The following is a 22054-nucleotide window of genomic DNA, read 5'->3' on the forward strand; positions in this document are numbered from 1 at the left end:
ACAATTCTGAGCCTGCTTTGGATTCTCTATCTCATTCTTTTGCTCATTCTTCCTTCTCAGTTTCAGAGAGACCTGCTCGTTGAGCAAGAAGAAGAAGACCAAAAGGGAAGAGTTGTCAGAGAAGAGGATCCAAGAGGAATATGAAAAGCTGGGAGCCATTAGGTAAAAGTCAGCCATTCATCTTCTCTCCTCCAGGAACGCATGGCAGGTTAAGCGAGCACATAAGCAGCCTTGTTCTCGACGGTCCCTTCAGCTGGGGGAATTTTCCACAACTATGAGTCCAGGCATTTAGAACTGCTACTTAATGCCCCAGTCCAGCTGGCCCAGACTCTGGGTGGCCGCCCTTCCCGTTTGCCATGTTCGAAGTCCAAGGTATAGCCGTGGTGTGGGTGTGGATACCATAGATGGGGTGGCTGGGGAAAGACGTGCGAGTCGGCACAGCCACATTCTTGGGCACACGCCCAATTCCCTGTAAAGTCAGCACCCTCACACTGCTCTGAATGGGCCCCTGCTGGTCCATGGACGCTCCTAGGGAGCTGGGGGGTGGGCATCAGGCATCATCAAATACAGGCTGGAAGACCAAGGGCCTTTTGCAGGTACAGCTTTGGGCAAAAGGATCTGGTATGAGCCATATTTTTAAATGTTTTAATTTATAAAAGGAATACATGTTCATTGTAGAACATTTCGAACATTAGAAAAATATAAAGAAAAAAACTAAAGCCGACTTTTATTTATTCAGTGTTAACTGTCAACAACTGTTAACATAATGTACTCTTCCTTCTAGGCTTTTTTGGAGCAAAATTATATGTATTTTTGCTAAAATTAAGTCCAAACTAAACACAGTTTTATATCTTGCCTTTTTTTTTTCTCCTCACTTAGGATTAGACTGTTTCATTCCCAGGCCATTAACTCTGCTGTGCAAACAAGATCACTAGACGTATCTCATTTGAGCCTAGAGTTATACCAAAATATATTTGATGTCATGGCCTAATGCTGAATATGTAGGTGGTTTCCATTTTTAACGTTGCATTTGTAAATAGGTGACATAGCACTGGCATTTCTGGTTATTTCCTTGCATGAAAGGAAGGACTGAAGTGAAGGTTCCACGTATATATCGTCAGAGTCCCTTACAAAGGTTCTAACAGTCCTACCCTCACCAGCAGCGTTTGGGGGCCTTTTTCACCTCATTCTCCTCGGAGGCTGTACTTGGTTTTGTTTTTATGTTTATTTATTTATTTTGAGAGAGAGAGAATGAGCGAGAGCAGACTTGGGGCAGAGAGAGAGGAAGAGAGAGAATCCCACACAGGCTCCGCTCTGTCTCACGCGCCGAGCGATCATGACCTGAGCTGAAACATAACCGAGTGAGCCCCCCGGGCGCCCCTCATACTTTGTGTTGTTGTACGGCTGTCTGCCATCGTGCTCCCTTATCCCTTCCTGCCTCAGCTTCTCCAGTAGACGCGGTTGACGTCATATCTTCTGGCATCTTCTTGGCCCACTTCCCGCTTCACATCAGGCGCTCAGGGCAGTGCGGCGGTGGCTCTGAGCCCCAAACGCAGGAGCACCGACAAGCGAGGTGAAAAAACGAACACACTTCCCAGGTCCTGGGGCAGCTGTATTTCGGTTGTATTTTGTAGCTACCCTGAAATGGTCACTGGATTTTTCTTCATCCTCATGACTGTGCTGTGGTTTACCCGGGAGCCTGGCTTTGTTCCTGGCTGGGATTCGTTCTTTGAAAAGTAAGTGGTTTTGTCTCCTCCTTAAGGAGACCCGCCCCTTCCCACAGACTCCCCAGGGAGGCCCCACCTGTCCCCCCTCCATTCTTAAGGGCGGCCCTCTGTTCCCTGGAAAGTCCCCTCTTTTAAGGGAAGCACAGTGTGGGGTCGGGAAGAAAACAGCGTGTGGCACCTGAGTGTGGGGTTGGGATGTGGTGCTGCCCCTTACCAGTCCTGTGACCTTGGTCTTATAATAACAAGCTGTCTCACAGTTGGCTCACGAGGTTAAAGATCAGCTGTGAGAGTCTGTGGCCCAGGGGATGGCTGAGGCCTTGGCAGGGAGAGGCAGGCAGAGGCCCCCGTGCCACCCCTGCGGGCCCGCTGAGGGCCGGGGCCACCGCTCTCTCTCAGCACGGCTCATCACTGGAGCAAAGACACATGTGGAGGTGTGACCCTTGCCGGAAAGAGAGTCCATCCTTTTTCCTTCTCCTTTATCAAAATCACTCCTGACCCCTCCTTCCTTAGGGCCGGTAGAGCCACCCGAGTGACAGCCACCTTAGCCAGGCCCAGGCTCCAGACGTCAACCGCGGCCCATTAAATCCACCGCGGGCTAGTAGGGCAGCAGGTGCAAGAAGGAAGGCCGACGACCTTCCGGCCTGGGTCCCAAGGAGAGGCCCTGTGTTCAGCAGACTGTTCGAGACATCGAGCTACCCTCCTCCTCCAGCCCTGCCTGTCTCTTTGCTAGGAAGGGCTACCGCACGGATGCCACTGTCTCCGTGTTCCTCGGCTTCCTCCTCTTCCTGATCCCGGCAAAGAAGCCTTGCTTTGGGAAGAAGAGTAACGGTGAGAGAAGCCCAAGGGAAGTTTGGGGCTGGCCCGAGTCAGTGATTCCCAAGTCAGAATTTGGGGAAGGAGCCTTACCGAGGCCGTGCTGAGTGCCCCGCACCCCCCACGATAGAGGCGGAGCCCCCTCCCAAATCATTCCTCAATTAGGCCCTTACTCCACAAATCCCACCCATTAGGGTTCATCTGGTCTACCTCTGTCTACCTGTGATCCAGGGCAGCACCAGGAGCCCTCCCGGAGGACAGAGCCCATCATCACGTGGAAGGACTTCCAGAAGACCATGCCCTGGGAGATTGTCATTCTGGTGGGAGGCGGCTATGCTCTGGCTTCTGGCAGCAAGGTAACTCTTGAATTCTACTCTCACGGGGCTGGGGATTTTTCAAGCTGCTTTACCTAATGAGTCACTTGCTTCTGGGAGGAATATCAAAGGCGCCGAGGGAGAGGTGAATGGTCACCCAAGGGAAGAGTACAGCCGAGAGTGGCCATCCTGTATCCTATTCCTGCCCTGAGCTCCTAAGCCAGTGCTGCTGGGGACAGAGTTACAGACCTGTTGAACTATTGGCTTGTGACACCTGGGCACTCACACCTCACTCCCCAGCCCATGCTGCCACAAGCAAAAGATTTACTGGATTTTATAGCCATCTCCCTGTGGGCAAGGGACAGTGGTGTTAGAAGATGTGTCTGTAAGGGCCCGGAGACACCCTGCATTGACGCACAGAGATGCCCCTCAGTCAGTCCTTATGCATATATTGAGCCCCTCTGGAGAATGTACGCTAATGTTCGCATAAATGCTGTAACTGCCCCCTGACTTCCTCATTGGGCAGAACTGGGATGAGATCTTATAAACGGGGCCAGTGGGAAAGCGTTAGCCCTTCCTGAAATAGAAAATGATCCTCAGAATGAATCAGGTTCACACTGGTTCTCCTTTGACCTTCATGAACTGGGCTCACTTTTGACTGCCCATTCATTGAGGGCCAGTGCCATCTGTGTCACTAATAATAAGGTCAAAGAATCCTACACTTGGAAGGAACGTTGGAGGACACTGGGTCCCGTCTACCCAGTGAGAGAATTCCCTGCATGACACCCCTGGGCTTGAACACCACCAGTGACAAGGCATTTCCTGAGCAGAGAACAGAGAATCGCTCTTTACACTCAGCTCAGGTTCTCTGTCCATCTTCCACTATTAGCTCTGGCTCTCTCCTCTGGGGCCCCGTCCTAGGTAATAATTATTAAAATAATAGAAAGTTATGAGATCCCCTTAGATCTCCCCCCCCAACTAAAAGTCCCGAGTTCCTTTAACCATTCATCAAGAAGCAGTGACCCCTTACCATGCTGGTCTCTCTCCTCACCACTCACTACACTTTGCCCTTGGCGTTATTCAAACGTGGTCCAGAGGTGGTCAGTCTCCTGCAGAGTCAAGTAGTCCTATTACCCCAGCCCCATCTCTCACCTCTGATCCAAGCTCCATTCTGCATTTTAAAAAAGAATTTTTTAAAATGTTTTATTTATTTTTGAGAGAGAGAGAGAGAGGTAGAGACAGCATGAGCAGGGGAAGGTCAGAGAGAGAAGGAGACACAGAATCTGAAGCAGGCTCCATGCTCTGAGCTGTCAGCACAGAGCCCGACGCGGGGCTCAAACCCACAAAACGTGAGATCATGACCTGAGCTGAAGTCAGACGCTCAACCAACTGAACCACCCAGGCGCCCCACCATTCTGCATTTTTATGGAGGCTTTTATAAGACCTCATTGGCACTCATGTCAACATTTATATTGAAACTGCAGCCAATTAAAACCCCCAGTCTGGGGGCGCCTGGGTGGCTCATCATGATCTCACAGTTCATGAGCTGGAGGGCTTTCTACTGTCTGAAGCCCAGAGCCCATTTCAGATCCTCTTTCTCTCTCTGTGCCTCCCCTACTCATGCTGTTTCACTCTTTCAAAAATAAACAAACAAAATTTTAAACCCTCATTGTTTTCATTGTTAGCTACTATTAAACTTCAAGTCTTTCAACCAATTCTGTATATATGCTGTTGGTATTTCTAATTCCAAGTTCAGAATATCATACTTATCTTTACTGAATTTTAGTTGTTAGTTTTGGCCCCTGGAAAGATTTTTTTTTAACCTAAACTGCATATGTATTACAGATAGCATAGTTGATATTTCTGTACAATCTACTGACTCTACTAATTTTAACAATACAATTCACGTATGACATAGGTGATTCCTACTCAGTTTGAAATAATTTCAGTCTTGACATGAGGAAAATCCAATGTAAAATATTTGCATACCAAGGTTTAAAAAAAAAGTAAGACTTCCTTTGTTGTGCTTTTTTCTGACTTTGCAATCTAATTTATCACTTTATTTTAAATTACAGTATTAAATAGCTTCTGGAAAAAGAAGTGGCATTACAATTATTTTGCTTTACTTCTTTTTTTTTTTAATTTTTTAAATTTATTTATCTTTGAGAGAGAGAGAGTATAAGCAGAGGAGGGTCAGAGAGAGAGGGAGACACAGAATCCGAAGCAGGCTCCAGGCTCTGAGCTAGCTGTTGCACAGAGCCCAACGCAGGGCTCGAACTCACAAACCGTGAGATCATGACCTGAGCTGAAGTCAGACACTTAACCGACTGAGCCACCCAGACGCCCCTATTTTGCTTTACTTCTGAGTACCATGTGGAGAAGTCCAAGATAGTACTGAGAAGTACTATTGATAAATGGAACTCCATTTTTTTATAAGAAGTACTGTTTCCACTCAGCTAACTGCTCTTCTCTGTCTTCCAGTGGGCCAAGTTTAATGTGCTAGGAGAGAATAATTATAGAGTTTCTAGAGCCTCAAAGCTCTGTACCAACCATTAATTGCTGTAGTCCCCACACGTTGGATTTGCAGCTCTCAGTCAGTGCTCCCAGGTAAAAGGGCCACAGCAGAGAGAATTTTGAAGGCCTTTGGTCACCAGCTGCCTATGAGCTCGCCTTCGGGTGGCCGGCGTGCTGTAGAAATCAAATAGCCTTTGATGAATTCAGCAAAGGGGAGACAGAGCAGCCTGCTGACAATGTGGTGAGGCTGTCTTTAATAGTAAAATATGAGTAGGACTTAAGCTTGAGGAATCATAAGATGTCTCACCTTGCTTTCGGCCCTGCTCTCCATTTCTTTAGTGCATTTGCAATCCCCAGGGTCATCCAGGAAGGGCAGAGCGCATCCACCACAGGAGGGAGAGGAGAAGGGGGCAAAGGCACGAGAATGCATATGGCAACCTGGGGATTTTAGTACAAAGACTCAACGGTGTCCTTCACTTTTCAGGGGCGGGAGATCTTCACCACTGGCAAATGAACAGTTCCCAACCCAATAAGTTAGTCCAAGAGGGAATATTCATTTATTGGAGTAGATCTATGTAAATTTTGCTATAGGAAAAGGTTCAAGAGTGACAGCATGACTTTGTATCTTGTGTCGTGAAAAAGCACTGACGATTGTAGACCCTGATGTCAGCCATGATGAGACTGAACCTGAGACAGGCTGGGACTGCATGACTTGGCTTCTGGGCCACCTTCCCAGAAGGGGGCACCTTCCCACTAAACGGAGATAGACACATAATCCCTCTCCTTCATTACTCCTGTAAAGGTTCTAGTGCTCGGTCCCACCGACTCCCCAAAATCCACAGGAAAGGTTATTATCCAAAGACGGTGATAATTTTCTCCCTTTCACAGGTGACAAGAGAGCTAGACTTCAAAAGCAGAAGTGAGGATTACCCTGGGGAGTCTGTGTAAAAAGCACTGCTGACTACATACACAGAGTGAGAATGTCAGAAGCTGGAGAGAGTAATGAGATTGACATTGAGGGGCTTGTCGCCCCCCAAATCTCTAGCCCCTGCCAAGCTATTATACAATCATAAAGAATTTTCTGGGCTATAAAAATAGTCTAATCATCAAATCAGTAATGCCTCTGGGGCCAGTCCGCCTGAAAATAGGGAGTCTAAGAATTCCATTGGGAATGGGTGTTTCCTCCTTTCTTCTTATTGTATCACCTGTCTTCCTGCAGAGCTCTGGCCTCTCCACCTGGATTGGGCACCAGATGCTCTCTCTGAGTAGCCTCCCACCGTGGGCCGTCACCCTGTTGGCTTGCATCCTGGTGTCCATTGTCACAGAGTTTGTGAGCAACCCAGCCACCATCACCATCTTCCTGCCCATCCTATGCAGCCTGGTGAGTGGGGCAGGGCTCCCAGGGGTCCGGATGGGCTCCCCCAGACCCAGGGGGCAGTTCCATGGCTGTCCTCTCTCCTCTGGTCATTGCCGTGGCCTTCACTGATTGGTGCTCAGGCTGTAGTTTGGAAATGAAGTCTTTCAAAGGGCCATTGATAAGTAAATCGATAAATTAACAGATCGCAGCAGGGGTCCTAGAAACCCTTTTCCAAAAGACAGGATTAGTTTTGAGGCAGTCCTGAATGGAGACAAGAATGGACAAAACCTTAAAAGCCTAGGATTCCAATTCCTCACCATCATTTCTTTCTCTCCGAAGACCTAACAGTGGGGCTGGAGGAGGAACTCCAGAAAATGGAGGCAAAATGCCCCCAGAAGCACATTCAGCCGTAAAGACAGAGACTACAGCTCTCTCATCACCACCTCCCCCCAGTCTCTCTGTCCAGGAGAGTCTGAGAACTGAGGGCAATGCCAGCCTGACCCCACGGTGTCAGAACAATCGGTTACTGACAGGCCAGATCTTAGCCTGGCTGAGCAGCGCCCAAAGTAACGCCCCAGGCACAATGTTGCGTCTGTCCCATCTGCGAGGTGCAACCTAGAAAATGAGGGGTCCTCCCCAACCCCCACAAAATGATAGCCTTCTGCTCTTTTTAACCCCAAGCTACCCCCAGCCACTCTCTCTGCTCATTGCTCAGATGTCTCCTTCCATTGCCTGTGTGCACATGGGAGGGCACTTAGTTACAACCTCTCAACACTGAGGGCAAGACCATGCATGGGTTCAAATCCCATGCAAAGCAAGCATCTTACTTAGGAAAAAAAACCCAAACAACCCTTGGTTCAGCACCCCAAGGATGCAGGACCCCTGCGCCAATCAAAGCAGCTTATTCATGAGATGTGAGTTTGAAGAATGAATCTCTCGGCTAAAGAATAAAATTAGACCAGCACCACGAAATGAAACATCCGTTCCAGGAAGGAACTCAAAGCCCGCGTTTCCCTGGGGAGTGAGTGAGCAGCATGAGCCCATCTGGGTAGCCCAGCGCTGTACGCCCTCGAGGGTAGTGCTTGAACTACCCCCGGTGTGTGGTATCCAGCCAAGGTCGGCCAACACCAAGCCATCACTGAAAGTGTGTTTGCGATGCTGAGCCCAAGAAACGCAAGCATAATCTGAACGCTAATGTCTCTGTGAATTCTCTCCTCTCCTAGTCTGAAACGCTGCACATTAATCCACTCTACACCCTGATCCCAGTCACCATGTGCATCTCCTTTGCAGTGATGCTGCCTGTGGGCAACCCCCCCAACGCCATCGTCTTCAGCTACGGGCACTGCCAGATCAAAGATATGGTGAGTCGTGGGTGCCTTCCTCCTGCCAGCCCCGGGGACGGGCTCCACAGCCTTCTCCCGAACCTTCTTATTTTGTAGCAGTGCCTGTTGTCTGCCAACACCCAGTGCGGTGTGGTAGAAAGAATGGTACCGGTAAGAAGGCTTTCGGTTGGTCCATGAGCACCAAAGATAGCAACCATGTCCCCTGCCACCCTTCTCTGGGGGCAAGTGGGTACGTGCACAGGCAAAGCTGGGACAGACACGCGACGCGCCCAGTGTGAGGAGGCACAGGTCTTTGCCTCGGCTTCTTCACGGGACCTGCAGGGGATGTTCATTCAAACAGCTGCTGGCTTACTCACGGGGGCGAAGTGGGAGACCCCGCAGGAGCCCAGGGGGAAGGGCTGATGGGACAGGACCCGCCGGAACTCTCCCCAGCGCAAGAAGCCCCAGAAGCAGTGGGAAAATGAAGCCCCCACAGCCAGACTCACACTAGATGGCTTTCAGGGGACGTCTGGTCAGACTGTAGTGCTGAGCACGTTTCCCCTCCACTCAGCCTACACTCGCTGCTGGGCTCCTTGATACCCAAGGTTTTGGGGTTCGGGGGAAGATAAAAACAACTCCTAATTACTGGGGCGAGGCTGTCTGAAATAGGGCCCATTCCCCCCCCCGGCTTAGGGCCTCACTAATTCTTTGGCACTCAAGTCCCAACGGGTTCTCAGCAGCCCTGTAAATATCAGTCGGAGGAAAGGAAGCAAGAGCTTCAGGCCAGGAGTAGACATTCAGATCCTTTTCACCATTCAACCTGCTCATCTAAGTGCTCTGTAATGTTTCAGGGAAGGGAGGTCACCGCCACCCCCTCCTCCCCATCTCTTACTGCACGACCCCGTCTGCTCAAGAGAGCTGAGCTCTGTCCCAGCTCNAAAGGCACCAGGGGACAAGAAGTGAGCCAGCCCTGGGTTCTATAGTCTGGGCACCGACTCGAGACTTCAGTTTCCTCCTCTGCTAAAGATGGAGGTTCCAAGCGAATGTTCTACACGGTTCCTTCTAAAGGTTCGGCCCCTTTAGAACCTGCCCCTTCTGCTAGGAGATATGACGGCTCTTCACGCCCAGAGCCCAGGGGGCGAGGGTGATGAAATAGTCAGGGCTCTGGCCACCCATGTAGTCCTTTGCTTCCTCACAGCTTTCCCACCGCACGGCCGGCTAGCGGACTAGTGGTGGCGACGCGCTGCGTGCGTTTCCTCCCGGGGAGGGCGCCAGCCCCCCTCCCTGCACACCTTTCCATCCGGCCCGGCGCCCATCCGCCACGCCTCACACCCCCTCACACCCCCTCAGCCTGCGAGGGTCAGTTCCGCCTCACACTCCCTCGGCCTGCGAGGGTCAGTTCCGCCTCACGCCCCCCTCAGCCTGGAGGGTCAGTTCCGCCTCACGCCCCCCCCCGCCCCCCCGGCCTGCGAGGGTCAGTTCCGCCTCACGCCCCCCTCAGCCTGGAGGGTCAGTTCCGCCTCACGCCCCCTCAGCCTGGAGGGTCGTTCCGCCTCACGCCCCCCTCAGCCTGGAGGGTCAGTTCCGCCTCACGCCCCCTCAGCCTGGAGGGTCGTTCCGCCTCACGCCCCCCTCAGCCTGGAGGGTCAGTTCCGCCTCACGCCCCGCCCCGGCCTGCGAGGGTCAGTTCCGTGGCGGAAAGGGGAGGGAGGACGGAGGCGCGGAGGCGACAGCCCCTCGGCGGAAAGAAGCAACGCTAGCATGGCCGTGTCACCTTCCCGTGAAGGCGGAGCAGAGGCGGCCGGCCGGGGGCTCCAGGGNCGTTCCTTCCAGAACAGTTAACGGTGGCGAAGGCTGTGTGGAGTCGGGCCTCCGCTGCCGGGCCCCCTAGTGTGAGCTCGCCAAAGGCTCCGAGCAGCTGCTGCCTTCATGCACGTCCCCGCCCTGTAGTGGGGCCCCTGCTTGCTGTGGTCTTAGCACACGCGACCCGGTGGTCCAAGCACACCCCTGCGGGGCCTCCGCCTGGGGGTGAGGGCGCTACACGCGGAGACGGTTCTTTTTTTTTTTTTTAATGTTTTTATTTATTTCTGTGAGAGAGAGACAGAGAGAGACAGAGAGAGACAGCGTGAGCAGGGGAGGGTCAGAGAGAGAGGGAGACACAGACTCTGAAACAGGCTCCAGGCTCTGAGCTGTCAGCACAGAGCCCGACACAGGGCTCGAACCCATGACCCATGAGCTCATGACCTGGGCCAAAGTCGGAAGCTTAACCGACTGAGCCACCCAGGCGGCCCCAAGCAGAGACGGTGCTAACGGCCTGCACCGTCCTTCCACAGCCCCAAGACACCCTCCCAGGCGACACTGCAGATCCCAGGCGGCGACTGCAACACGCTAGGGCCACGGCTTGGGTGGGGGCACGGAGGACCTGGGGTCGGTGCCGTTGCCTGCTCAGTGACTCGGGTGGGCTTGGTCTGTGTCCTACAGGTGAAAGCTGGCCTGGGGGTCAATGTCATTGGCCTGGTGATCGTGATGGTGGCCATCAACACATGGGGAGTTAGCCTCTTCCACTTGGACACTTTTCCAGCCTGGGCTGAGGTCAGTAACATCACGGATCAGGCCTAACACAAGCGGGCAGACGGCCCAGCCCGAGGAGCCACCAGCACCTACCAGAATCTGACCAACAGGCCGAGAAAGCCGCCAGGGGCACACAGACCTCCCCGGAAGATTCCAGCACCCGCCACCTCAGGTGACAGCAGGAAGCCTCCGGCAGCCGGAACGCATGCTTGGATGTTAGTGCCTTCTTCTCCGCCCTCCTTCCTTAGCACCGTAGTCCAGCAAAACCTGGGAGAGTTCTCCTTTCCTGTATCTTGGGCTCTCCAGGCCTTTCTGAGAGCAGAGGCTGAGCCTCACAAACTAGCCTCACTGGCTTTGACGTTATTTGTAATATCTTAACCCCTTTTTAGGAGTTGAAGGGGAAATCCAAAACCATCCTGTGTAGTCGCATCTCCTCTTTTGGAGGAAAATCTTCCCCCAGAACTTTCTCCTCAGCGTTTCTATCCTAAATTCTCACCACAAAAAGGCAATCTTGGCAAGTCCTCTCGCTGGCAATCAGTACTCTTTTATCACAACTTGGATTCCCTTCTAAGCATCTCTCTTCAGTGGCTTCTCTTTACCCTTGGCACCAAAGTCCCATAAAGAAACAGTGTTCCCCTCTAGAAAGAGGCTTGTACTGTTCTCTTTGTCAAAGGAAAAGGAAGTAGAGGAAGAAGACACATTGACATTAGTACAGATATCCCTGGCTTTTCAAAAGTTCTGGTGACGCCACTTTGCTTTTACAAAAGACCTATATGGGTACCTGTTTTTGCTAACCGGAGGAAATCTGAAGAGGATTTTCAGGTTTCTGAGAAGAGTGCAATTAGTGTTCAGCAGTGGTGTTGCGGCGAGCCCTTCGAGGGGCAGTGCACAACCTGAGCAACTGGAGTGGTGCCTCCCAGGAAACTGCCAGAGCTGAGGGCTGCATCTGTGCTGTGTGCCCATTTACTGTGTGTGCCCGTCAGCAAGATGTGTCCTAAGATATCAGAAAAGCCTAAGTTACGGTGGAGGTCTGGAAACACTCCAATGTCTTTCCATATAAATGAATGATAATTGCTTCTTCGCTTTATGTCATTTTGGCTTACGAAAAGTTTCATAGGAATTCTCTACTTCAGGAGAGTGGGGGGAACCTCTCTCTCTCTTTGCTTCCCACTAATCATCAAAGCCACTGCACTGGTTGAGCTGGCAGGGAGAAAAAACTTCCATACCTGTTTTACTAAAAAGGCCAAAACCGGGGCACCTGAGTGGCTCAGTCGGTTAAGTGTCCAACTTCGGCTCAGGTCACGATCTCGCAGTTTGTGAGTTCGAGCCCCATGTTGGGCTCTGTGCTGACAGCTCAGAGCCTGGAGCCTGCTTCAGATTCTGTGTCTCCCTCTCTCTCTGGCCTACCCTGCTTGGTATCTGTCTCTCCTGAAAATAAACATTAAAAACCATTAAAAAAAAGGCCAAAACTATCATTAAGACCACAGTACTATTAGCGGTGTCTGACTGGCTTTCTTCTGGATGTAATGAGTAGTTCGTTGCTGGGAAGGCAAGTGCGGAAGGCTTCACACAGCAGCCCTTTCCTACAGTGAGCCCCTCGGGGGGAGAGAACATGTCTTACGTCTGTGCACAACTCATACGTTATAGTAAACTAACTACTTAATAAATGTTTCCTGTGAGAAAAAGCACTTTGGGAGTCAAGGTCTCCTTCTTCCTCCTGAAAACTGGGCCATTGTCTCCATGGCAGATGTCCTTGCTCGATGGCTGGATATGGCTTCCGATCCCCCTGGCTTGTAGGCGTTACATATTTCTGATTTCTACCAACAGTTACTTGCTATGTCAGTCTTATTGGAAAAGGAAAACTCCGCTGTTTTACTTGACTTTATCACTGAGAGCATGGGCAGGTTCCCCACGACAACTTCTCAGTGAAGTCGCTCCCTTAGTCAATCAAGTATCTGTGAATTATAAAATTTCTTTTGTGCCAGTCAACGCCTGCATGCTCTGACCACCACATAACTGACAGGATTTAACCACGGATATTACTGCTTCCGCCTAAGAAGCTTCGGCCACATTAAGTGACTGCTGATAAAAAATAAAGACCGAATGAGCCCACATAAAATCCCAGTGTAATGTGCACTGTGGCTGCTTGGATGGAATCTCCATAGTTATCTCACTATAAAATGTTCAGAAGAGTCACTGTGTCACTGTATTGTCATGGCTGCGTGAGTGTCAAATGTCAGTTATAGACCTTCGACCCCAAGCCTCTGGGTCAGAGAGGGAGATACAGGTGCAAATAATCAGTAAGCTTCTAGGAGTCTAAGTAAAAAAAAGAAAGAAGAGGGGACTTAGAATTAAGTTGACTTGGAATTACTGGCCACGGTTGAGCATCTGTGCAGCTCACTGGCTCCTAAAGGGAAAGGAGTGCAACTCTCCACAGCAGATGCGGCCAGAAGCTTCCAGAAGCTTCCAGGGACCAGAGCACTCAACTGGCCGAGAAAGAGCACGTGCTTCAGTCCGGTCTACTGACCATTTGAAAGAGCAGCACTGTTCCCTCCCAAAACTGGAGTTCAGGCTACCTGAGACCGCTCATTCCAGGGACAGGAGAGGTCGGAAATGACTAACAACTCCTTGTCATCACTGGTGGACACGAACAGCTCTCCTGAGTAGTCTTGTCTCTTGCACAAATTAAAATTTGACTTTTGTCTTCTAATATCCCAACACTAAAAAGAAAGCAGTCAGTGACCATCTTACACCAGCTCATTTTATAGATGACTGAGAAATAAAGACCCTTAGCTGCAACTTATTTTCAAGTCAATTATATATCAAACTTGCTTCACTGCCTTTGGAAATTGCCTTTGAAATTCCTTGAAGTCCCCCATGAAGTACATGGTATACAACCTTTTAAGTTAGCATTTGCATCGCAAAGACTCGTGAACCACCTTTTAGTAAATAAAATATGGCTACTTTTCCCTCCGATGTGAGAACAGGGAGATCTGCTTCTCCAGTGGAATATTAAATAACGTAGTTGGCTTCGCATTTAGGGGCCATGTGGGAAAAAGTACATCTAAACACTAGAATCACTCTCAGTCTATAGCAAGATGTTCAAACCATTAGAACACGAAGGCGAGAGAGACCACGAGACCGGGATGTAACCCATCCTGCGCTGCCCTCACTAAATGAGTTCTCAGCACAACTGCCCCGCAGTTTACACAGTGCCTCTTTCTTGTCCCGTTTCCTTCACAACCGCACGTGCAAAACTGATGCAACCGCCCCGGCACCTTTCACAAGGCCTTACCCCAGGGGCAACGACCTGTGCGGGCCCACGACGCAAGTTGTGCAAGCAATGCCCCAGCCAGTGCCCTTTCCCTCAAACCTCACTGTTCTGTTGTTTCCCAGGCCCTTGCGAAAAAAATGTGCTTGACGAAATATGGTGCATGGAGATTTAGAAAACGCGTAAACATGAACGTCTGAGTGTCACAAACTCCCCTATTAACACCAGGCAAGATCTCAAAATAGTTTCCCTCTGCCACCCTGTTGCCTTCCGCAAGGCCCTAATAGTCAGTAGGGAAAAAAGCACTCATTCATGAGTTAAGGAATGGAAATGCTAAATGCACAGCCCAGGACGGGCAGTTTAAGAAAAGCCTCATTTGCTCCAGGACAGTCTGGAGATTTCCTTCAGGGGGACTAACAGAAAAAGCACTAAAAAGGCAGGAGAACTCAGCAGAAAAACAAACACCAGCCTTGTATCCAGGGAGTGTACTGCTCCGTACACGTGTACATATGCTCTGTGAAGCCGTCCGCACAGACAACTAGAGAAACCACACATTGTAACTTTCTCTATGGTCCTACAAACCAAAACGGAGTAAATGGGTTAGAAAAAATGAAATCGTTCTTCTAAACCTGCTTAACTGCATCACATACCAAATTGGAAGAAAAGTCTACTAAAGTCTTCAACTTCTGAACTACATACAGCCCCTTGTGATGATGTAATAAGGTTGCTTGGGTTTGGCTCTCCCTGTTTGGGAGGATTATGGTTTAAGGATAAACTTGTCAGGCTCAATGTCTCTATGAAGTTCCCAACATCAGTCCTGAAGTCTTACTTTGCACACATAACCTTTTTAAGATCAGGGATGGCAAGTTTTCTTAGATCACATCGACGGGAGTTTTCAAACATTTTTAAAAGGAAAAGACGAGTACGTCTTGCAATGGCTCTTCCCCTCCCTCTGATGGTGTGTGAGGCAAGGGTCCCTATGAAACACCCGGGGAACATAACTCCTCGGACAACAATCACAGTCGCTGCAACCCTCACCCACATTACAAAGTTTCAACTACACCCTAATGTCTGTGATGGTTCTGGGCTCCCCCTCTAGCTCATGAGGATAATCTTGCCTAGAACTCTGAGCCCCTTTCCACTGCTGCACGAACCTAACTAGAAGAGGGTGCTGGGACGGCGACCACTGAGTCAGCCCGTAGTCACTGCGGAGCCGTTTATGTGGTGAAGGCGAACGCAGGGGTGGATTTGCTGGATGGTGCCCAGCAGTGAACTAGGGTAAGAGTCACTGCTGAGGGAAGCCACAAATCCAAATGTGTTTGGTGTAAGAGGCGTCATACAGAGAGGCCTGATCTAACATTTCAGTTGCCCCCATGCCACTCTGGAAGACCACACACACACACACACACAAAGCAGTCATGCTACCGTGACTGTGACGAGGAAGCCCTCTTTGGAAACACCTTTCTAAACCTGTGGCATTTTGAATACCCTCAAAAGGGGTCACATTGGGGCGCCTGGGTGGCTTAGTTGGTTAAGCGTCCGACTTTCACTTAGGTCATGATCTCGCGGTTCGAGGGTTCGAGCCCCGCGTCGGGCTCTGTGCTGACTGCCAGCTCAGAGCCTGGAGCCTGTTTCAGAGTCAGTGTCTCCCTCTCTCTCTGACCCTCCCCTGCTCACGCTGTCTCTCTCTCTCTCCTAGAAATAAATAAAAATATTTAAAAAAAAAAAGGGGTCACATTATCTTTCAAGGCTGTAGTTCATTCTGCTAACAATTCAGTCATTCAAGGTCAAGTCTCATGAGCCAGGAAGTGTGATCAAGGTAGGTATTGTAGACTTTCATCAGCAACCAGGAAAGCGACCACAGAATAGTGACAAATTGTTCATGAACTGGCTCTAAGTGCAACTGCAGAACAATGAAGTATTTTGACCAAAGGCAGTGTGTTTGGACCAATATCTATTATTTATTGGGCAATTTGCAAAGCACTGTGTAACACATCACATATATTATTATCTCAACTGTTTCTCGAGTAAGCGTATGAGGTAGATATTGTGTCCACATCTTACAGAGAATACGACAGTGTCTGAAAGATAAGACGCCTGCCCATGATCTCACTGCTAGGGTGAAGTCAAACCGTAATGTGCGGTTATCACACCATCTGTATCACACACCAGGGTGAGCTGCCGGCAAGAAAACCTACACCCACATATGAGAGATCCCCGTTTTCAGAGAGAAGCAGAACCTTTTGTCTTATAATCACATAGTACCAATGTCATCACTGTCTGAATAAAGGTGTCTCTAAATTACTCTTCCAGTTTACTGATTCTGCTAAAATGTCTTCAGAAATGCATGATCAGTGAGCTGCCCAGCAAATCCCCTAAAACACAGCACACAATCAAATGAGACTTTATCTCTAGTGAATGTAAATTACACTTGGGATTTAGCTTATAGCTACACCACACACAGATATGTATAAAAATTTTAGGTTCAAGGTTATCACTGTAACAGCAAAAGACAGGAACCCTAATGTTCCTCAGTAACAAATATGGTATATCCATTCAATAGAATCTCATGGAGTCAAAAAACAGAAATGGGTTCCTTGTTTCTTACATACTGATATGGAACGATCTCCANCTGCTAACAATTCAGTCATTCAAGGTCAAGTCTCATGAGCCAGGAAGTGTGATCAAGGTAGGTATTGTAGACTTTCATCAGCAACCAGGAAAGCGACCACAGAATAGTGACAAATTGTTCATGAACTGGCTCTAAGTGCAACTGCAGAACAATGAAGTATTTTGACCAAAGGCAGTGTGTTTGGACCAATATCTATTATTTATTGGGCAATTTGCAAAGCACTGTGTAACACATCACATATATTATTATCTCAACTGTTTCTCGAGTAAGCGTATGAGGTAGATATTGTGTCCACATCTTACAGAGAATACGACAGTGTCTGAAAGATAAGACGCCTGCCCATGATCTCACTGCTAGGGTGAAGTCAAACCGTAATGTGCGGTTATCACACCATCTGTATCACACACCAGGGTGAGCTGCCGGCAAGAAAACCTACACCCACATATGAGAGATCCCCGTTTTCAGAGAGAAGCAGAACCTTTTGTCTTATAATCACATAGTACCAATGTCATCACTGTCTGAATAAAGGTGTCTCTAAATTACTCTTCCAGTTTACTGATTCTGCTAAAATGTCTTCAGAAATGCATGATCAGTGAGCTGCCCAGCAAATCCCCTAAAACACAGCACACAATCAAATGAGACTTTATCTCTAGTGAATGTAAATTACACTTGGGATTTAGCTTATAGCTACACCACACACAGATATGTATAAAAATTTTAGGTTCAAGGTTATCACTGTAACAGCAAAGGACAGGAACCCTAATGTTCCTCAGTAACAGTTATGGTATATCCATTCAATAGAATCTCATGGAGTCAAAAAACAGAAATGGGTTCCTTGTTTCTTACATACTGATATGGAACGATCTCCACTTCAGGCCAGGGGTGAGCCCAGTACAGCACATCATATGTGAAAACCTCCCCCCGCACCCCCCACACATACATGTATTTGTTTAGGCACAGAATCTTTCTCAAAGTATACAGGAAGCTGACCACGCCCGCCTCCAGGAAGAGGAACTAGGGGCTGAAGCACAGGAGCAGGAGATGCCCTTTATCCTGAATCACATTTGTATCTTGACCTATGGGAAAAGTGAACAACTTTTCCAAACATTTTCTTAACTAAAAGAAACAGAGACTAATTATACATTTGACAAATTACAGTGGTGATTTCTTTCTTTTCTTTTTTAAAGACCACGGGAGCAGCAGGCAGGACAGCAAAGGACAGACTGCCACGAGGCGATGACGAAGGGCTACGGTCAGAGGGCAGAGTAAGGGAGTAGAGGGAGATGAAATTCTCCCTTCTGGGGCAGTCCTAAGAACCCGGCCTCGCTGTACGTAGCCCATCGGTCAGTCAGGGCCTATGGCTTCATGAGCCTGTTTGCGAGGTCACTGTGGGCCCTTCTGCCTCGCTCAGGTTTCCACTGCCTGTTGCCTAAAAGCGCCCTCTATCTCCCCGGCCCCCACTCCCATCGACAATGAAAATCTTTGCCATTTGGGTGGAGGTCTCATCTTCAGTAGCTTCTCCCTGCCGAATGAGGCGTAGAGAGGTCTCCACCTATGGGTCAACATACAATGGTGACTTTTGATCGCAGGGAGAAAACTAAAGACAAAACCACCACCAACAAAAAAAACCCTTCAAAGTTTTCTTATGAGAATCACTATAAAGTTACAATGTAAATACATTTTTTAATGTGAAAAGGCATAAAATTTCGTTTACAGACTTGTCTTTTATCCATCATGTAACATCAAATGCACCTGTGATCCCTTAAAATAAGATGCTTTTGAGGGGAAAGTGCCAAATCAAAGACATCATTATGGAAAAACATGCATACTTGACTGAATTTCACAGAGGATAAAGGCCATTATTTTACATAGTTTTAAACTCCCTAGCTCCTGACAGGGTTCTCAGGATAGTTTCTCAGCTAATGTAGCAAATCGATTAATGATTAAATTAGCAGCTATAGCGCCGCCTGATAACAGTATAAAGTAAGTGGATAATTCAGGAGTAAGTGGCTTCTGCACTTTAATTACTTTGAAACAACATAATTTAGTACCAAATGTTTACATACCCATTATAATTGCTAGGCTGTGAAATCAGCATTATTTACATCTGATCAGCTCTACAAAACTTAATTTTTCCTTAGAAAACAGTAGAAATCCCAAGGAATAAAGGAGAGACTACTAATGAAAGGTCACGTTCACTAATCTAGCACCGTAATTCCAGTCTCAGGCCACCCCAGGAGGCTGGGAGGAGGAAGGGACGAGGTGAGGAGGTTGGAAAAGGGTAGTTCTGGACTTGTAGCCCCATCTGTTGCTCTAGGCAAACACAGGATCTAGCGGGAGAGGAAAACTGCTGAGGCTGAAATTTAACACAAAAGCTTTTGGTTCGGGCGACAAGGAGGCCCTCCAGAACTGCAGAGTCAGCGTATCCAGAAGGCAGTGCTGGAGGCCCCTCAGGAACTAGGGGGCTTCTTCTTGGCATCCAAGTCCTTTTTAATTTCTTCAAGCTTTTTAGCCAGATTTGGGATCTTTAAAGAGAAAAAGAAGATTATAATTTTGCATCTACCTGATATTCTTCTACGTTTCTTCCTCCAACAATAAAGGGTTGCTGTTAAGTCTTTATATTCCCCTGAAAGCGACTTAGCCTTGGGGCTGCATACGAAGGATCTCGGAAGCTGTAAACTGAACTATGTTCCCTCTTTAGAAGCTAGATCCTCACTTCTACTTTTATATACTCACTGAGCACCTTAATCCACTGCCAAATAGAAGCTGTGCATATGAACTATGAGGGTGATATAAAGTAATAAAGTTCCTGCACTGAAAACCATGTAACTCAAGTGAAGGTTGACAAAGAGTTTCCTTTGTCACACTAAAAGCTTCACCACAAACAAATCAAAAGTTAATATATTTGCCTTCCTTCCCTCTTCCCGCCTCTTCCTTCCCTTCCCCCTCTTTTAAACAACCTTTCCAGAGGCCCCACTCATGGGCAGTTTTGTCACCTGCTTTTCAACTTCCCCTTCTGTAAAATGAGGCTGACAGAACTCTGAAAAGACTTAGTCTTTGAATTCCCACTTACCACGTAATTGTCCAGAGAGCTGTAAGGAGACTCACTCAGTGGCTAATTACTCGGGGCCAACGGGCCCAGCTCAGGTCACACGACCATCTAAATTGGTGGGGTTCTGCCCTCTTGTGGTCAAGTGGAGGACAGAAGCTCCTGTGAGGTGGTTTTTTCAAACAATAGAAAATCTTTCTTCAAAATTCAGGGCATTTTCCTCAGATCTATGGACTTCACTTACGCTGGAAGGCACACCTGACTTCAACAAAGTCACTACAAAATAGTGACATGGAGTCGGGGAGGACACGGATACAGTCACTTACGTCATAGTTCTGGGCCAGATACATTCCAACCACGTTGCCAAAAGTAAATCCAAGCTGAAAGAATAGAACAGGAAGAGTTACACTGGACACCAATTTCTGTGCCATCTGATACCAAACCAAACTAGGCAGACAACAGTCTAAGGAGCTGAGGACAGTTAAAGACCCCAGTGTCCGGCCGAGGTCTAGGCAGTGTGGGATTCGGTTCCCTTCTGTAAAATAAACGTAGAAATACTCTCCCAAAAGGTTAAGGAGCATACAGAAGTGAGAATGAACGGTAGAACTGAGCAAATCTACCCTAGAATCTCCCTGTCCCCTCACAACTCCCATAAATACCTGACTGTCAGTTCTGGAAACCCAAGGTAAAGTGATAATTCTGTTGCTAAAAGCAACTTGTTTTTTGTCTTTCTTTCTTCTTTGGTTTTAAGTATTGGTACTTCTTGTTACATCAAATAAAAAATATCGGATTTAAAAAAAGTACTCAGCTAAATGGTAGGATCTTAGAAAATAAAGAGATTTTCACAGTTCAACCTCTTATTTCAAGTGGAATGTGAGGCGCAGGACAGGGAAGGGTTTTTTTTCAAGGTCATTCACAACAAAGAAACACAGGACAACCTAAATTAGATTCACGCTCAAACCAAAAATGTATCAGGAGAGAAAAGCACAGGAAACTCTGACATATAACCAAGAGGGCACCTGGCTTAGCCCTGGGCCTGGCTGGGACCTAACAGGCAGAGCACTTACCTCCTGTGGAAGTAGAGGTTCCCTAACCAGCTCTTACTCAGGGAGGAGAGAGAGGCATGGCTCTTATTGATTTTTTTTTTAATGTTTTTTAATTTATTTCTGAGAGAGAGACAGCATGAGCAGGGAGGGTCAGAGAGAGAGGGAGATACAGAATCTGAAACAGGCTCCAGGCTGTGAGCTGTCAGCACAGAGCCTGACGCAGGGCTCCAACCCACGAACCGTGAGATCATGACCTGAGCCAAAGTCGGACGCTTAACCGACTGAGCATCCAGGCGCCCCGAAGCATGGCTTTTAGAGAACTATAACTGCGTATGCCACTGGGTGACTCTTTTCCTGAACAAAAACCGTTTCATGAAAACCTAAAGCACTCCATTTCCAGCAAAAGAACCAAAGCTCCTTAAACTCTGAACTCCGGTGATGGTCTGCAACGCCCTGGGCTTTTTCCCTCCAATAATTAAGAATGTCCAATGGGACGCCTAATTTCTAATTTCATAAATTCAAACTGGCATCTGGATTTTTTCGCCATCATTTTCTTTAATCAGTTTTGCTCCTACTCAGCGGAGGTGAACAGAAAAAGCGTGGCACGTAACACCATCAGTTCTAAACGGTGTGATCTAACCTTGTCTTCGAGTCAGAGATACATAGGGAAACAAAACACAGCCTTGCTGAGCTTTAAACACCAAAACCACAATTTAAATTGGTTTGTTGTTAGTAAACTAAGCATAAATGAAGCTCTCCTCGATCTAATCACAGACCATTTTCTAATCATTTGATTAATTAGATACACCTTGTGAAAACACAGTTTTGCCAAGGTAACAGCAAGAAGCAAAATGATTTTGTTTCACTTCTGTGGGTTGAAACCAGGTAGACAGAGGCTTTCCAAATCCAGAAAGAGTATTAAATTTACTTAGAAGATGAGAAAAAAAAAATCAACTGAGAATTTTAGCTCTAACACCAAGCAACCAAGCAGAGAAAACAAAGTTGCAAATTTTCAAGAAAAATAGAGTTCTGCTTCTATCACTGTCTAGCTGTGTACCTTTAGCTGATTTGTTTCCTGATCTATAAAACATGATGCTAGCAATGTTCCTTCCAGCTCCAACATTCGAGGATTCCTGGTTCTTACCCTGCGCGTCTCAAAATAAATATGGCGTATCTAATGTGGCTTCCTTTTGGCAAGGTCACCGGCCATCAGGGCATGTGAAAAAATAGCAGTTATTTTAAAACATGACACAAAACAAAAACTATGGGCTTCTAGACAAGACATGTCCAATTCCAGTTTCAGAATACTGCCCAGTCTATCACTATGATGTTGTAAAATTACATACATAAGAGAAATGTTGAGAGGCGCCTGGGTGGCTCAGTTGGTTAAGCGTCCAACTTTGGTTCAGGGCATGATCTCATGGTCTGTAGGTTCGAG

General features: G+C 48.0%; 2 protein-coding genes across 5 annotated transcripts in view; one reads left to right on the forward strand and one right to left on the reverse strand.

The window, feature by feature from the left end:
* The window catches only part of SLC13A4 (solute carrier family 13 member 4), a 44544-nt gene extending 32238 nt beyond the window's left edge, over positions 1 to 12306 (forward strand). For 3 of the 4 annotated variants that reach the window (XM_077770666.1, XM_077770665.1, XM_077770667.1), the window contains 7 exons: positions 61 to 162; positions 1635 to 1736; positions 2458 to 2555; positions 2772 to 2896; positions 6588 to 6749; positions 7949 to 8086; positions 10529 to 12306. In XM_077770666.1, coding sequence (XP_077626792.1) covers positions 61 to 162; positions 1635 to 1736; positions 2458 to 2555; positions 2772 to 2896; positions 6588 to 6749; positions 7949 to 8086; positions 10529 to 10666 — 865 coding nt within the window. In that variant the 3' untranslated portion in view covers positions 10667 to 12306. The remainder of the gene's footprint in view (positions 1 to 60; positions 163 to 1634; positions 1737 to 2457; positions 2556 to 2771; positions 2897 to 6587; positions 6750 to 7948; positions 8087 to 10528) is intronic. The other variant, XR_013336730.1, reaches the window with a different exon arrangement.
* A 5878-nt stretch (positions 12307 to 18184) lies between these two features.
* On the reverse strand, positions 18185 to 20016 carry STMP1 (short transmembrane mitochondrial protein 1). Its single transcript, XM_077770681.1, has 2 exons — positions 19897 to 20016; positions 18185 to 19046 (listed from the first exon to the last, which is right to left on the reverse strand). The coding sequence occupies exons 1-2, from the start codon at positions 19999 to 20001 to the stop codon at positions 18972 to 18974; spliced, it is 180 nt and encodes a 59-aa protein (XP_077626807.1). The 5' UTR covers positions 20002 to 20016; the 3' UTR covers positions 18185 to 18971.
* Between the last annotated feature and the right edge of the window lie 2038 nt (positions 20017 to 22054).

This window comes from Crocuta crocuta, unplaced genomic scaffold (genome assembly GCF_008692635.1).
Source record: "Crocuta crocuta isolate KB4526 unplaced genomic scaffold, BGI_CrCroc_1.0 scaffold266, whole genome shotgun sequence".
In the NCBI taxonomy this organism is placed as follows: domain Eukaryota; kingdom Metazoa; phylum Chordata; class Mammalia; order Carnivora; family Hyaenidae; genus Crocuta; species Crocuta crocuta.

Bases quoted from the DNA above. Each gene is read 5' to 3' on its own strand.
- STMP1 (XM_077770681.1), bottom strand. From the start codon at position 20,001: ATGGCACAGAAATTGGTGTCCAGTGTAACTCTTCCTGTTCTATTCTTT. The intron at 19,047-19,896 runs GTAAGTGACTGT...TTCTCTTTAAAG, and splicing joins ATCTGGCCCAGAACTATGAC to ATCCCAAATCTGGCTAAAAA.